The 17946-nt window shown below is 41.4% G+C and overlaps 1 protein-coding gene across 1 annotated transcript in view; it reads left to right on the top strand.

Moving 5' to 3' along the window:
* LOC143875873 (Co-chaperone GrpE family protein) overlaps positions 1-17822 on the top strand; it is a 50513-nt gene extending 32691 nt beyond the window's left edge. Inside the window, exon 3 of the mRNA XM_077377486.1 lies at positions 17478-17822. Coding sequence (XP_077233601.1) covers positions 17478-17702 — 225 coding nt within the window. The 3' untranslated portion in view covers positions 17703-17822. The remainder of the gene's footprint in view (positions 1-17477) is intronic.
* The last annotated feature ends 124 nt before the right edge of the window (positions 17823-17946 follow it).

Raw genomic sequence — 17946 nt, 5'->3', positions numbered from 1 at the left:
TCAACTCCTCGAACGCGATCTGGCACTCCTCTGTCCAGGGTGCTGTCTTGATTCCTTTGACGACGTTGAAGAAAGGCGGGCATCTCTCTGCAGACTTTGAGATTAAGCGCCCCAGTGCGGCCACCATCCCGGTTAGCCGCTGTACTTCTCTAATGGTTTTTGGTGGAGTGAGCTCCACCACGGCCTTGATCTTCTCTAGATTCGCCTCTATCCCTCTTCGGCTTACCATAAATCCCAAGAATTTTTTCAAGCTGACACCGAAAGTGCACTTGGTGGGGTTGAGCTTCATGTTGTGCTCCCTTAGGACTTGGAATGTCTCTTTCAGGTCGGAGACATGATCTTGTGCGCTTCGGCTTTTGACCAACATGTCATCTACATAGAACTCCATGTTGTGGCCGATTTGCTTTTCGAAGAGCTTGTTTACGAGTCTCTGATATTTTGCCCCGGCATTCTTCAGGCCGAAAGGCATGACGCGGTAGCAATACGTCCCCTGATCTGTTATGAAGGAACTCTTTGGTATATCTGATTCATACATTCTGATCTGGTTGTACCCGGAGAAGGCGTTCATGAAACTCAGCAGTTCGTGACCTGCGGTGGCATCTATCAGCTGGTCGATCTTTGGGAGCGGGTAGTTGTCCTTGGGACAAGCCTTGTTCAGGTCGGTAAAGTTGACGCAGATCCTCCACTTCCCATTGGCTTTCTTTACTAGGACCACGTTCGCCAGCCAGTCCGGATATTGAATTTCTCGAATGAAGTCAGCTCTCAAGAGCCTCTCCACTTCTTCCTTGATCGCCTGCTGCCTTTCCAGGGCAAAATGTCTTCTTTTTTGTTTCACCGCCCTGCAGGTTGGATCAACACCGAGTCTGTGCGTGCTGACCTCCGGGTCTATGCCGTGCATGTCTGCGGGAGCCCATGCGAAGACGTTTGCATTGTCTTGAAGAAACTTGGTGAGGCTCTACCGGGTGCTACTGCCTAGAGAGGAGCCGATTTGAATGACCTTCTCACTATCGCCTTCACGCAGAGGGATGGAGATGAGGTCTTCGGCGGGCTGATTCACCTGGGCTTCATCTCTCAGATCAAGTAGCTCAATCGGCAGCGACTCTGAGGCGTTTTTGCCTTTGAGTGCCATAGCATAGCACTCCCTGGACTGTGGTTGATCTCCTCTGACTTCACCCACGTCGTTTGGTGTTATAAACTTCATTTTCTGGTGATATGCTGAGGCGACGGCGTGGATAAGGTTCTGGCCAGGTCGTCCTAAGATAGCGTTGTAGACCGAGGTGGCCCTCACTACCAGGAAGTTGACCATCGCGAAGGCTTGACAGGGCGGCTCCCCGACGAGGACTAGGAGTTCGATCTGTCCTTCTACTTTCACGATCTCTCCTGAGAAACCGAACAGATCGGAGTTCGCCGGCCTTAAGCGGTCGTTTCCTATCATCATTTGCTTAAAAGCATGATAGTATAGGATATCGACCGAACTCCCGTTGTCGACAAGAATTTTCTTCAACTCCCAGTTTGCGACGAGCATGGTTAGGACCAGTGCGTCGTCGTGAGGTAGTATCAAGTTGTCGAGATCAGCATCTGAAAAGGCGATTTCGTTCTCCGTCTTCATCTTTCTGCTGCATGTGTGCACGACATTGACTCGGCGTGCGTAGGCTTTTCGAGCAGCAGATGATGTGCCCCTGGCGGCCGGTTCGCCCATAATTGTGTTGATGACCCCCTTGGGCTGGGAGCGGTGTATCTCCGGTTGTGGACTCGATGGTGGGGGAGATTGATTCCGCGCAGGGGGCGGCTGTGACCGCCGAGGGCTCTGGCTCTGGAGACTCTTCTCCCTGCGCTCTCTTCTGTGGCCGTCATCTTTGACATATTTTTTCCAAGTATTCCCGACCGATCAGCAGCTCGATTTCTTCCTTGTGCTGCCAGCACTCGTCTGTGTCGTGCTCGTGGTCTCTGTGGAACCGACAATACTTCGACTTGTTTCCCTTGGAGATCATCCTGGTCGGCCACCTTACGAATTCTTCTCCTCTGATCGCTGCCAGTATGTGTCTCCGACAGGTGTTGAGAGGGGTAAAGTTCTCTTCCCTCCTCTGAGCAGATCTTTCTCTTCTGGGGGCCTTATCATCCCTACGCTGCTTGGTAGGGTTCTTTTCTTCAGAGGTTCTCCTCCGGTTTGAGTCTAAGGCCGCCAGAGTCTCCTCCACGGCTATGAACTCCTCGGCTCCAGCCATCAGATCCGCCAGTGAGCGTGGGTTTTGGCGAGCCACTGATCGGCGGAAATCATTGGATTTGGCCCCTGCGAGAAGTGCGTTCATGGCGGCTGAAGGATCCAAATTTGGAACTTGGAGAGCCTCTCTGTTGAAACGACTGACGAATGTTTTCAGAGGTTCATTATCCTCCTGCCGCAAGGTCATCAAGGATGCTGTTGTTTTCCTTGGCCTCCGGCTGCTCATAAAATGGGGGACCAGGTCGTCCCCAAAGTCCTCAAAGTCAGTCCCGGGCTGCACCGGTCAGTGTGGTCGGGAATGCTCTGCAGAGGAACCCGTCAGAGGCGTCGTGGAGGAGCATCATAGTCCTGAACGTCTCCAGGTGGTCCACAGGGTCGGTGGTTCTGTCATATTGCGGAACCGTCGGCATTTTGAACCCTCTGGGTGCTGGCGCGTTCATAACATCGCCTGTGAACGACGATCTGCTTGAGAATGTCCTTGCAGCAGGCCGGCCTTAATCCTTTGCCAGCTCTTCTATACGGTGGTCTATCTCTTCTATCCTCCGCAGCATTGGATCGGCCCTCCTGTCTGCTCGGTCCACTGATCTGTTTCTCCCCACAGAGGGACTAGCTGCAGAGCTGGAGTGACTTTCCGAGCCTTTTTGATGATGTCTGGGCCTCTCTCGGGGTGCACGATCCTTCTGAGCTCAGTACCTCTGCACTGAGCGAGAACGTGACCTGTGGTGGTGGTGAGGTTCTGTGTCGGCATGCTTAGTCCTGGAATGATGAACTCTCCTCGTAGAGTGGTGGGTCCGATCTCTACTGAGAGGTGCGGGCTCCCTCCTGTGGGCGTTCGACCTTTCCTGCGCAGGCCTTGAGGCTGCTGGGTGATGCTGGGGAGGCGCTTGAATCAGATTCTGGTATTGACCAACAAGAATGGTCATTTGTTGAAAGAGAGCTTGAACTTGCTTCGGAGTGGGAGCAGGGTTGAGGTGTTCCGAATGAGCCGGGCTCTGCTCTACTATTGCTGAAGGAGCCACTATCTATGAGGCCACTCGTTCGCTCCGAGTCCTGCGAGGCGCCTCAGCTCGGGCTGTCCGAGCAGTTGGTACCCGGGCACTCCTCTGTCCTGCCATTTTATAAAGGGGATTTGAACAGCTTTTAGTCAGCGTCCCACGGATGGCGCCAATCTGTTAGGCCTAAAATTGGTAACAGATACGACAGTGACGTAAGAGCTGATCTGGCGGGCCCAAGGAGCTGGACTGAAGGAACTGAAGTCTTGCACAAGAGCGCACGAGGTCAGAAGACCAACCCGGAGTCGTTGCTCCCGACGGGCCCTTCGACACTCAAGTCAGTATGAGCAGAAGTGCAGAGCCAAACTTTAAGAGTGGTAGCTTAGGAGTTATTACCCTTTGCTTTGAGCCTTGAGAGGCCTTTTATAGAGGGAGGCCGGGGTGGTTGAATTACCTACCCCAGGACAGGTGTCGGCCCTTCTGTGGGTTTAGGTTTACCTACTCTCAAGTAATTACCGGATTACCCCTGGGCCAGTGCTGAAGTCGCGGTGGGCCCCTTAATGGCCACATGTCGATAGCTAATGGGTCGTTGCTTTTCATACCCCATCACCTCCCATCAAATTATGCATTTCCATCTACAAAGACCTTTGCATCCATTCACTCATATCACTCAATACATGTAGGCTCGACAACTTGAAGCTGTCTAGGAAGATGTGAATGTGGAAGAGGAAGAGGAGGAACCCATAGAAGGTGATGAAGAAGAGTCGGACGGTGAAGGGGAGGAACCCGTAGAAGATGACGAACAAGAGGCGGACGATGAAGATGAGGGAGTAGATGATGATGGAGAAGGTGAAGATGACAAAGAAGAAGCAGGAGGATATGGAGACGGTGGAGTTGATGAGGGAGACATGATCAAGGTATACGATTTGGATAATTCAGAATAGGAGGCATTGTTTTACTTAGTGTGTCAAGCTGGAATATCGAATCATAGAAACGTGTGAATAGTGTGTGATGTTGGACGTAATCTTAGTCTATGTAAGGAACATTTTGGATATTTTTATTATGTTTGGTAAACGTGATATAAATCATGAGTAAAATATTCCTCTTCTATTACTCATGTTTTGTATATTCTTGTTATTTTCTTTTTACAAAGCAGTCGAATATGTATAACGATTTAGCATTTTGGTCTACCACTACTAAATTTCTTAATGAATCTGAGCAGGTATTTAATATATACAAAATGCCATCTATTTTGTCAATCACAATGAGAAGAAACAAAATGTTACATCAGTATGTAAATAAAGGGTCTCCTACAAAACGTTTCTCATGGTTACATGCATCGACGGTTTATACAGTGGTGATGTGGCAACACCGGGTTAGAGGAAGAAAGGGGGTTCCCCGGTCAGAGTTGATCTGCGATCAACAAATAATGTAAATTAACCAAATTGAAATTGCGGTAAATATCTTCACTAGGGCCAACAAATATTCATAAAAAGATGTACCTATATGGTGTGATTTGGTTTCCAACGACTGGTGGCTTTGGTAAAGGAGGGTTTCTGCAGCTTTGTTTGTTCCCCAATATCCCACACGCACTACATTTGTAATTTACTTCAGACACCGACTCTCTTTGAATTTTGCAGTCCGTGGCCTTCCAGGGACTCTTTTGTTTAAGGATGGCTCCACTGCATGCAAAGGTTCTTTAGGTTCAGGCGACTGTGACTTATCCACTGTTGGCCGCAACATTTCTTCTTACATCTTACGCAAAGTCTCAGTATGGTAACAAGGGCCAGTGAAGTCATAGGGATCTGCGCTCCTAGAACCAATAGCGGCCATAGCATGAGCACAAGGTATGCCGAGGTTTTGATACTCACCACACGAACTTGTCAGTGCTTGTAAGTCGACACTATCCTGGTGCTCCTTTGATTTCACCTCAAACAAAAATAGATCGCATCCCAATACAAGCATCCTCCTTCCCCGTTCACCCCCTTGGTGAATAACGTTTAGGGCATAGGAAGTCAACGTATTATTCCACTCCTTACTTCCTATGTTTTTCAAATGTTTCAGACGCCTTCTGCCCTATGTGCTCAACCAAAGTGGCGATGGGGAGTGCCCTTGCATCTTGCAGAACAGAATTCACTACCTCAGCTGTATTAATGTATAAACATCTATGAAGCACGGGTACGGGGTGCGGGTACGACACGACACGGGTACGTGTGTACGTTATTTTCCAAAAAAACTGGGTGCGGGTACGTTCGGGTACGCCGAATATAATAATATATTTATAAAAATTTAAAACAAATAATTGGAGAGCAATCAAATAACAATAACATCACCAAAATGGAAAATTTTAATATTACTCTTCATTTCATAAGTGATTAAGTTCCATATTTCATAACATGAGGCATCAATACATCATTCATTTGAAAAAGAGTTTGTCGCCAGTGTGTTGACCAGTGTGTTGACCAGTGCCTGACAAGATGAATAATTTTTAGATACCAAAATATGAGAGTTTTTATACCGGACTTTTGGGATCTAATAATGTTTGGACATGATATTTTATGAATTTTTAAAATTTGAAAAATACCCCACCGTTTGGAAGTTAAGAAAGTTAAAATTTTGACCCGACTCTTTTTCTGCTAATTTTGTATCAGAACAGGAGAGTTGACTTTTTTTCCTTTTAGATTGGGTCTTAAAACTATTTTTAATAAATCCAAATGGGGGGTATTCCGTTATTTACATGTAAATCTTAAGTAAATGGACTCGGGAGAGTACCCGTGCTTCCTAGATAAACATTGAATCTCTTCCCCCTGAAATATACATCTGCCCAATCCTCTTTTGGAATCTTCATCAACCATTCGTACACAACTTTATTCTTCTCTTCAATCTTCCGCATGGTGTCACAGAATTCACTTAATCTCATCGTAGTAGCGGCTACCCAAAGTAAATCCTTTGCAACCTGATCCTTAAATCTATCGTACAGGTTGGTCTGCAGGTGTCTTATGCAATACGTGTGAAACGACTCGGGAAAAACATGACTAACTGCTTTTATTAAACCTTTCTGCCGATCTGAGCAAAAAGTTATTCCAAATCTTCGGTTCGATGCCATATCGTACAGGTGAAGATGACATATAAACCCACTCCATGTCTCGAACATTTCCCCCTCAACAACAGCATATGCCAGCGGAAGTACCCGATTGTCTCCATCTACACCATATGCAATCAACAATATATTGGCGTACTTTCCCCTCAGATGTGTACCATCCACAGTCACAACGGGATTTAATGACCAATTCCAAGCATGAATACATGGACCGATTGCCCAAAATAGACGACAGAAGGAATTATCTGCACTATCACATAAATCGGATAGTATGTACACATACATGTGACTCCCAGGGTTTGCTCGACTGAATTCTAATGCATACGCAGGTATTATATGGTATGACTCCTCGTAATTTTTATGGAAATGATCGTGAATTATTCCCTTCGCAGTGAGCCCCTTTCGATAACTGAGCTTTATACCCCATTCCGACTTCATGTAATCAATAATATTTGCATCAATTGGTAGACTAAATTTACTTATGCAACTCTCAGCTGCTCACCTTTCTTTAGCATGCAGATGATCATTTACATATAGTTGAGAAGTACAGGTGTGCACTGCTACAAGTCTTTTCACCTTGGCAAATTCCTTAAATTTGATAGCACTTATTCGCCACGGACACCCTGGTGACTTACATATGACTGAATACTTCTAGTATTCGTAGTAATTGCAACATATAGAGCTCGTCGCCTTAATGCATATTCACGAACTACCCTTTTAAAATATGACAAAATCTGAAACACTGCTCCTACCTTCAATTCCTCATCACCTTTCCCAAATAAAGCATCCCCTTCGTAATTGATCATCTCAGGATTGATGTTTACATTAGTAGCATGATGAACGTCAGGTAATATGACTCCACTGTCATCTTCGGCAGGTTCAACCCCATTTACATTGACATTATCATCATTCATGTTGATGTCCTCTTTCCAATTCATATTCATGAATGGCTCAACGCATCGCTCAATATTGTCCTCATCCATCCTACATGGTTCAATCATACATGGCTCACTATTGTCCTCATCCAAGTCATAGACTTCATCATATCCATTATATGGGATACCGGTACCCAAACGCACAGGTTCTTTTCTACGCATTCATTTAAGCCAAACCTATGGCGATAAGAGAAAGAAATGATAAGTCAAACCTGTGCCGAGAAGACAAACAAATGATAAATGACTACCATGCATTGTTTGGAAAATAACACATCCAGAGACGAACAAGTAATTCAAGTGATTCATAATTATTACCTGGGAGATGATGGATAAGGATATTCCGGACCGCCATCTGACAATGGAACAGTCGGACAACTTGAGTTTGGGTGTACTGTTTTGCGGAGCAAACCTGTAACACATTCATTATATCTGCAAAGGTATATTGGATTAGCACACATAATACAAAGATATTCTGATGAAGGACAAATTTCAAATGATCCTGCAAATTCACCTGTGAGATGGAGGATCACTTCCAACCGGGAATTTATCAACATTCTCATATTGCGAATCGCCGTCCAACAATGGCACAGTCGGGCAACTTGAATTTGGGTGGATTCTGTTGGGGAGCGAAACTCTTTCACATCTTGCACATTTCTGCAAGGTATACCAGATACCCCTGGCTCCCAATATTCGCATGTTTGGTTAAATAAATGATGACATCTTTAACCCTAGGATTATCAAGCATCCCCATTGAAACAGAAAGGTCGTGCTTGTCGTTGATTTCTTAAACAATGGACTTCGATGGATCAACTACGTAGCGACACTAGATGGAGAATGACACTTCATTTTCAGTAATTCCAATGGTATTCCGAATTACAGATATAAATTCAGTGTAGCTAACTCTCCGGTTTACCGTTACAGGTTTTAGCCTCCCTCCAACATAATCAAATGATGAATCCTCGCTAAGATATCCATCATAGTATACCATAAATGTAGTTATACCTATCTCCATCCTCTTGCCTCAATTTGTAACAATTGCAATTAATACATATAACTAATAACAACCTTATACTGAAATCAATCATTTACAACTACACATTGTATTAAATTCCATGCAAAAAACATAAGAGTCCATGGACAATCAAGATTCAATTGTTCACCATGAAAAAGCATTACTTACATGTTCATATCCAAACCCTATACTGAAGGAGAAACTAGCTTAAAGAGTTCACCAACAAAAGATCCATTAGAGAAGGGACATAAGAGTTCATCATCTTTAAGCCCCAAGGTTGTAAAAAAAAAAAAAGCAGTTTCAAAAAATTTATGGTTTTTATGCCAGTGGGTATCCCTCAATTACATTTCCATTTTTCTCTTCTTTATTACAAGAAAGGGAAAAATAAAAGGCAAACCTGAAAAAAATAATAACAGTCCGTATCACTCATATCGTTTCGTTGTAGACCGCCATCTTAGATTGTTAAGGACGATGATAACGTCCACGTTAACTTCGAAGTAGACGTATATTATGTGTATGGAACTCATCTATTACGGGTAACCATTACCTTTGCCACAAATCTAATTAGGTTTTTCAATATTGTTGATTAATAGATTGATTTCAATAAGAAAGGGGATGAAAATGGCCTATTCACTGTAAAGGAAATCCATTTTACACTTTAAAAATCATGATTAGGACGTACGCTAATTCATTTAAGGGGACCCATGGTTTTAAATTTCAGCCGAAACGTTTCGTTTCGGCCGAAATATTTCGGTTTCGGTGGAAAACGAAACGAAATTCACAGTAAGTCGGAAAAGTACCAAACTTCGCCGAAACATTTCTGAAATTTCGGCCGAAACGTTTCGTTTCGGTAAAATTTCGGTGAAACGTTTCGGTGAAGTATAAAATTTCGGTGAAATGTTTCGGAAATTTCCGTTCACCGAAATTTCGGTGAAATTTTTACAAGATTTCGTTTGAAATTTCGTACCGAAACCGAAACGTTTCGGTTTCGGTGATTACCAAAACCGAAACCGAGATTTAAAACCTTGGCTTTAATACAATAAGATGTTAATACCATAATTTCTTCAACTGCTGAAACTGGGTAAAACGTATAGTCTGTGGGTTTAGGAGTGCCTGGATCGTAGCACTGCATTTATGGTCGACACGATATGTTGAAGAAATTATGGTATTAACGTCTTACTATTAAAGTCCCCTTAAATGAATTAGCGTACGTCCTAATCATGATTTCTTAAGTATAAAATGGATTTCCTTTACAGCGAATAAGCTATTTTCATCCCTTTTCTTATTGAAATCAATCTATTAATCATCAATATTGAAAAAGCTAATTAGATTTGTTAATTGTAATGGTTACCCATAATAGATGAGTTCCATACGCATAATATGTCGTCTACTTCGAAGTTAACGTGGACGTTATCCTAGACGTTATCGTCGTCGGAAACCTTCTAAATTCATAACATATTGCAAATGGGGTGCTGAAAGAAAGAATGATTGACTTGTACTGGGAACCTGCTAGGAAGGGCAAAATGGTCTTTATTTGGTCTGACACATGTACTTCGTCCGTGTGAGGGCGTAAAGTTGTAAACTCGCCGATTAGGGAAGTTTAGACAATAAAATTGCCTTTGGTGTTTTTCTTAGGAAGGGCAAAATGGTCTTTATCTGGTATGAGACATGTACTTCATCTGTGTCAGGGCATAAAGTTGAAAACTCAACGATTAGGGGAGTTCAGACAATAAAATCGCCTTCTTTGGTGTTTTCCTCCAACATAACGTTGACTTCATTTTCTATGGGTCAAAAATTAGTCATATGTGACCTTAACTTTTTGTGTCAGAGCATCATCTACACTGACAGATGATCATGACTTTTTTAAAAAAGGCCACCTGCAATGAACAACAGACAATGCCCAGCAGATATAGATAAGAACAAGAGAATATATATATATATATATATATATGAGAAAAGTGTAGCTACACATACGTGTAGCTAACTTAGCTACACCAACGGCTTAAAATACAGTGGGCCCCACATTGTTTGGGTGATGCAAACCATTCATTTGATCGGCCCTCACATAGATAGGGTGTGCCCAAAAAATCAGCTCCATAGGATCATTCCAACCCTACGATTTGTGGAGGTAAAATTGGACGTGTAAAAACCTTCACAAATCTATCAATTTTTGCCTTCACAGTTTGAACGGTTGGGATGATCCTATGGAGCTGATTTTTTGGGCACACCCTATCAATGTGAGGGCCTATCAAATGAATGGTTTGGATAACCCAAATAATGTGGGCCCACTGTATTTTAACCCGTCGGTGTAGCTAAGTTAGCTACATGTATGTGTAGCTTCACTTAACTCTATATATATATATATATATATATATATATATATATATATATATATATATATATATATATATAACACTGATGCCCACAAATAGAGGACTTACCCTTGTGCTTTGTATGCTTATTTGTCTTTTTATGCCCACTTGTCTTTAACCATGATTTTTTATACATTAATAATTATACTATGAACACTGAAAAAATCAGTTAATAGAGGTGCCCCAATTTATTTGAATTTTTTTTTTACGTTAGCCACTTATTTTCATTGTATATATATAAGCAATTGTATCTTTGTTTCTTGCCGTGTCCTTGTTTCTATATTTTTTGGGATTGCCGTGTCCGACACCCCGTGTCCGTGTCGGCATGCGACACCTGTGTCCGTGTCCGTGTCCACAAATCATAGGATCTGAGTATCTTTTTTCTTAATCGAGTCGAAGTATAATGTCTCCCATTCGTTGATTTTGCCTTTGATGTCTTGGAGCCTTTTAGACATCCTAAAACCTTCACAACCTTGGATATTATAATCCTCCCACCAAGACTTGATCGAATTCTTGATTTATAGTCTCTGGAGCCATACGTTGTCAAACTTCAAAGGAGGTGATGGGCCTTGACGAGCATGGTCAGAAATAGGCCTAGGGATGGCTAGTTGAAAGACTTTGGGGAAATGATCCATGCAACCATAGGAAAGCAGGAATCAATCTAGGTGTGCCATTACCTGACATGGTATATTATTGGACCATGTGAAATTCATAACATCTAAGGGAAGATCAGTGAAACCAAGATTGTTAATCGTGGAATTAAAATTCAGCCTGCTGGTAGTCACTTCAGGAGGACCCGTCTTCTCCTACCCAAAGCTAATAACATTGAAATCTCCACCGATACTCCAATGTTCAGAACTTCATTGCTGAATAACCTCCAGTTCTGTCCACAACTTCGAGCATTCGGTATATACATCAAAGAGATTTTCCAATTAAACTTATCCTGAACATTTGTGAAGCATATAGAGAGCAGACACCAATCCACCCTAGAATCCACCTACACCAAAAGATCAGCATCTCAGATGATAATCATTCCTCTTGATCTGCCTACTGCTGGTTAATCGCCCATTCACCATGACCAGGTTTCGACAAGCTCGAACTAATTTATCAGAGAAAACTTCTTTCTTAGTCTCCTGGAGGCATATGAGCTTCAACGTCCGTAGGTCCTGAAGTGTCTAACCGCCCTAGTCTTGGAGCTATTCCCAAGCCCCCTTATATTCCATGACATGTTTGACCTCTCTTGGAAATCTCTTCTCCCTCAAGGGCATAAACTCCCTTATCAGGCCCACTAAGAAATTTTTGGTCATTGTTGACCTTCCTAAAAGTCAATACCTTCTGTTTGTTCACTGCTTCTGAAATTTCAGTATCGTTGTATAACTTAAGAGCTTCATGTATTCTGTCTTTCAAAGATATCCCAACACTCTACAATGCTAAGAATTCTGTTCTCCTTTGCATCAAACCCTTCCAACAGATCCATATGATTGCCAATTCTCTCATCAGTGGTATCGGGATGTGTCTCATCTTTGAATAAAGAATAAGATGAGGAAGCCTCAAGTCAGGATAGTTGGAGGGACTTCAAAAGGACATAGTCAACGTCTGATGGGGATTTGAAGTAATAATCTCCCATCCTTCCAAGCTGATAGGAGGAAGAATCTGTGAAGGCCCCCTATTTCAAACGGATCTGAGGAAAAGTACGACCCTACAACTGGAGTCGCACGCTTAGAGTCATCTCAATCCAACTAATCTATTGTTGATTCCACTACCAGCTCTTTTCCTTTGAAATTCGATTTGCTGTCAATCCGTAATAGAGCTTGATGATTCTGCATCACCGGAAGCTTGCTATCAGGAGCCACTTCACCCAAAGGGTTTTGGTGAGTCGAAGTCTCCTCATTCGTACCCACATAAATTGTGCAATCCAAGGTCCTCATGTTGGGTCCCACCACAAATGAAGGCTCTGCTTCCTTTTCTTTATTTTGCATGATGTATTGCTGCACAGTTTGCCTACCGACCTGCCTGAAAGTTTGATGGCCCACCTCATATTTGACAGAATTCCCAAACGACATTTTCATTTGTGCCTTAAAGTTACCTGCCTTTAATTTCCTTGGAAAACAACTCCCTTTGAATTTTGAAAATCTATTCAATCTACTAATTGAAGATGTTTCCTTTTCATTTGGTAGAAACTTCTTCCTGGAGTTTAGCACCTTTCCTTTTCATCCTTGCAGATCGTTGGAAACTTTGATTTTGAAAGTATATTCACGGGTGTTATTAATTGTTCTAGAAATCAAATTTGTCTTATCAAAGTTCATGTTTCCTCATTGCACAACTCTCGGTCCACCATTTATGGCAGCTTGCATAGGCGTTTTGGAGTCCAAAGTAAAAGATTTCTTCAACTTGCCGTTTTCTCCCTTTTCTTGTGGCGGATCCAGAGTTCCTTTTTTTTTTCTTCCAGAATCTTTTTACCAATTGACGTTTCAGCGTTGTTCAACGGTGAAACTGCAGTCAATGAATAGGGGAAGTGAAGTTGATCTTCCAACACTTCTTTTGGGAGGAAGAATTCCGAGTTTTTACCAATCACCATATGATTTGGCTTCATTTCCTCTTGGTCATCGGATTTTTCTTTGTTGAAACCAATGTTAGATCTGGAGTTCCCATTATTCCCCGACATGCAATGATCATCTTCCTCCTTCACCCTCCTTCAAACTTCTCATTGAATCCGAATCTGCGGAGTATTCCGTTTGCATCATCTCTCGATCAATCTCCATCTCTTCCATCTCAACTTCTACTATGAACTGGTAGTCCTTCACAACCAAAATGATGTACTTTGGGATAGAAAAACCAGCGATGATCGAAATCTTTATCCTGGCAAAATCCAAATCATCTGCAACCAACATCTTAGAATCAATTTCTAGGACCTTGCATATGCATTCTCCAACGAGTTAAAAGTGTCTGCACACCAGGCATGAAGGGGAATGTTGAGGAAACGAAACCATACTTGCCTAACTAGCGTACGCAAATTTGGAGACCATTTCAATAATTCCTCAAAACAATTCAAAATGTCTGAACTTTGATCGGCTTGAAAATGATCAACTTCCTCTTCCGTTAGAGATCAGCAAAACAAACAGATCCCTCATCCCTTTTATATCCATTACGCCTTGGTTTTTGAATCGATCACCCGTACCTAACAAACACCTACGCAAGGCAAGGCTCATCGGAGATTCTCTCCTGTTTTCTTTCATTGTCCAGCCTTCATTCGCTTCCTTCTCCTGATCTTTAACATTCAAATGAGGCTGGTATCGAGCACAGAATTTCCGGTAACCGAAGTTCATGAAACCGCAATCGCTACACTTCCAATCTCCTTTTCTCCATTTTTTTTATCTCCACCCTGAGAAGCCATCAGCACCAGAATAATTCTCGGTGGAACCCTTAAAATGTCCTGATGGATCAAGGACTAGATGATCCTGTTATCGCCTTTCTTCACTGCTTTCCTATCTCCAGAGCTCACTTATTGCTGAAGTCATAAATCTGGTATCCTTGTTGCTGAAGGTTACTCAGCTAATGCAATTTCTTGGGCGAACACAGCTGTTTTCCAAGTTCATTAACAAAGTCGCAGATTTATGTAGAGAGAGGACCATCTCCTTCTATCCTTAGGAGCGCGAACGATTTAGGGGACAGTTTGGCTGAATCGTGAGTGCAAAGAGAGCTGTATTATTCACGATAACCTCTGCCCCCCTTGGTAGTTTGTTTCTTCTTCTTAATCGTTTTTTTATCGCTGTTTTTTTTTTTTAAAGGACACGTCAAAGTTAACTAGAAACCATTATTTGAGGCAACATATTTTGAGTGGTATAGAAAATGACATGCTGTTGATACGTAGTCAGTTATAATTGGTGTGTATTGTGGTGCTCTTAGTTATGGTTGCAGCTTGAAACATTTTTTTAAGCCTACATTAGTTTTATTTACATGATAGTTTCACTTTGGTAAAGGTTAATTTTAAGAAAATATTATAACTGAAGGCTAGAGAAATATGGATGCATTAGGCTCATATTCTCTATCATAAAATTATTAATTTTAATAAATCTACTGTATTTTAACTCAATCCATTCATAACTCAATGTAGGGGCACTTTTATGTAGTATTGTGTATGGATTTTTTTTGTAGAACACTATAATGCTCTTTATCAAACAAAAAAAAAAGAAAAAGAAAAAGAAAAAGTGGATGAATCTTAGCCCAATGGACAATTAGTTCCCATTGCATTATCATGTACTATTAAGCACTAACCAATTAAGTACTAACCAATGCACGTCATGGATTGGTGGGAGTATTTTTTTTTCTCTATATGGCTCCCTTCAAATTTAAAGCTGCTACATTTATCTCCTATTCATTTGGGAACTTTTCCAAAAAAAAAAAGCTACTAACCAATTCCATGACGTGCATAATTCCTTCAACAATCTTTGGTTTTATTTTTTTTTGCTTTTAAACATTAGCTGTTTGTTACAACATAGCCAGCATATAGGCAAAATTGCAAAATTGTAAAAAAATAAAATAAAAAATGCTTAGGCATAAAGTTGAGCCAACCACCAAAGCTGTAAATCTGCCAAAAAAGAAACATTATGACCTGATAATTCTCACATAGGCCAAAGGTAGCTACCTTTCGAACCATGTCTGAGGTACTCTTAGGAAAGGCAGAAGAAAGTTCTAGTAGAATTGTCAATCCAGTTGATCAGTTCCTGGATAAATGCCCGCCAAAAAACACACACTGTTGGTAAAAGTCATCCTGTAAAAGTCATCATGTAGCTAACAGTGATTCACTCAGAAAAAGTATCTTGGGTTTTCCTACTAAATAAGCATCCAATACAGCAAAGTGCCTGGTCCTTCTTTCATATTGTTGCAGCTTTGCCAATTCTGGCCGCTGGCGAACAATTACTATTATATGCAGACTCAATCATCTCAATCCAAGGGAAAAACTCTTTCCGATATTCAGTCTTTCTGGCCTAAATCTCACTTTAACCTCTAAGCTCAGTTGCTATAATGGATGGGCTCTCAAACATTTTGGGAAATGAACAGATTACAAAAAATTAATAAAAAAAAATGATTAGAAATTTGATGTTAGACTATCAGGTGGAGTCAAGATGAAAGCTACATTTATGAAGGGCTTCATTGGGTGGACATGGAACCTAAGTCAGTAATGCCTTCAATATCACTTAGGATCACTAGTTGTGATTAATCACCATTTAAAGTTGAAAGAGAGCTTGGGGTTGATACGGGAGGAATTGATTCTAAATTATATCAAAATGCACAAGCAACCAATAGCTCATAGGAATAGTGGTTGATGACTGATTGTGCATTTGATGATGATTAGTAGTAGTGATGGATGTCAATGTACGTAAAGTGGAAATGTCAGTTAAACATTGGGTCTCAGCTAAAACCCGAGTCTTTGACACTTGAACATCTCGCTTTTGGAGTTGAACTTAATTACATTTTTCATTTTAGAATGCTACAAATTATGGTACTTTTGGGTGTTGTCTATGACGACTTAGTCTTGAGTTCAGGGGAAGGTTGATTGTCATTTGTGCATCTCTAATTGATCTTGTGAGAATCAAATGAGGCTAGAGGACTTGTATTTGGTTTTTTTAGAGCAATATTTTGGTGGTTAGTTCACTCAAATGAAACTTCTCTGCCTGAGCTCATTACTCCAGGTTTGATCTGTTAGGAAAGAGAGTGGATCTAAGGGTGTTTATGGCTCCTATAAATTGTAATGTGAGAAAGGTAGTGTTTAGAATTTATATTTGAGTTTTGCAAGGCATGTGCAAGATAAGTTGTTTGTGTAGATCCCAGTTGTTGATTCACAAGCTCATTACTCGAGGTTTGATCTTTTAGGGAAGAGAGTGGATCAAAGGGTTATCAAGATTTCTATATATTGTAGTATGAGAAACCTCCAGTGTTTAGGCAAGAGTGTAGATAAAGGTAGTGTTTGGATCTGATTTTTGCAAGGCATATGTAAGATCTGTTGTTTGTTTAGATCCCAGTTATGGATTCGTTGGATGGACTGGAGAGCATACTGGTTTCAGTTGATGTTTTATCTGTGCCTCTGTTTTCCAATTTTGTTTTGTACATGCCATGCACCTTGCTAACAATGTTTTGTACATGCCATGCACCTTGCTAACAATGGCACGAGTCCTAAGGGTTGGATTTTTGCTTTTTAATGGGGTTTTTTTTTTTTTTAAAAAAAAAAAAAAAAAAAAAAAAAAAAAAAATATATATATATATATATATATATATATATATATATATATATATATATATATATATAGAGAGAGAGAGAGAGAGAGAGAGAGAGAGAGAGAGAGAGAGAGAGAAAACGGTGTCTACACACAAGTGTAGATAAGTTATCTACACACTAGCTTAAAATACAGTGGAGGCCCACATTGTTTGGGTGATCCAAACCATTCATTTGATTGGCCCTCACATAGATAGGGTGACCACAAAAAATCAGCTCCATAGGATCATCCTAACCCTTCGAACCGTGGAGGCAAGAAATGGACAGATTTGTGAAGGTTTATACACGTACCCTTCGAACCGTGGAGGCAAAAAATGGACAGATTTGTGAAGGTTTATACATGTCCATTTTACCTCCACAAATAATGACCCTATGGAGCTGATTTTTTGTGGACACCCTATCTATGTGAGGGCCTATCAAATGAATGGTTTGGATCACCCAAACAATATGCCATCCACTGTATTTTAAGCTAGTGTGTAGATAACTTATCTACACTCGTGTGTAGAAACCGTTTTCTCATATATACATATTGAAAATTTAAAATATTCTTATCTGTTTTCTGCTAATGAAGGTTCATGAGGCCATTGCAAGGGTAGAGTCTCAAGAGTTCAAGGAAGGCATTGTAATTCAAGAAGTCCGCCGTGGTTTTGTTCTTGGAGATCGACTTCTAAGACCAGCAGTGGTTAAAGTCTCCACTGGTGTGAGTCCTAAGAAAGCTTTGGACGCCTCTGAAGAATCTGTTGAGCAGCCCATAACGGCTTCTGGATCGGATGATGGATCTGTACCCAGCTACTAAGATCTAATTTTCTATCATTTTAACTCCTGTTAATTAATAGAAAAAGTTATTTGATTTATCCTCCTTAGATGTTTTAAAGCTTCTGACTGTAATGTCATTGGTGTTTTCCTGCTCTAACAACTTTTGTCCCACCTGGATGTTCAGTCCCATGAAAACTGTTTCTGCGCTCGAGTGCAAAAAAGAGGGGTGGGCCCACATTTTCTGGGGGATCCAAAGCATTCATTTGATGGGCCCTATCATAGAT

The sequence above is a fragment of the Tasmannia lanceolata genome, unplaced genomic scaffold (assembly GCF_043159265.1).
Source record: "Tasmannia lanceolata isolate RefF3 unplaced genomic scaffold, GAP_Taslan_0.1 ptg000002l, whole genome shotgun sequence".
NCBI lineage: Eukaryota > Viridiplantae > Streptophyta > Magnoliopsida > Canellales > Winteraceae > Tasmannia > Tasmannia lanceolata.
Note: the sequence above shows the minus strand (reverse complement) of the source record. Positions and strands in the feature narration are given on the sequence as shown.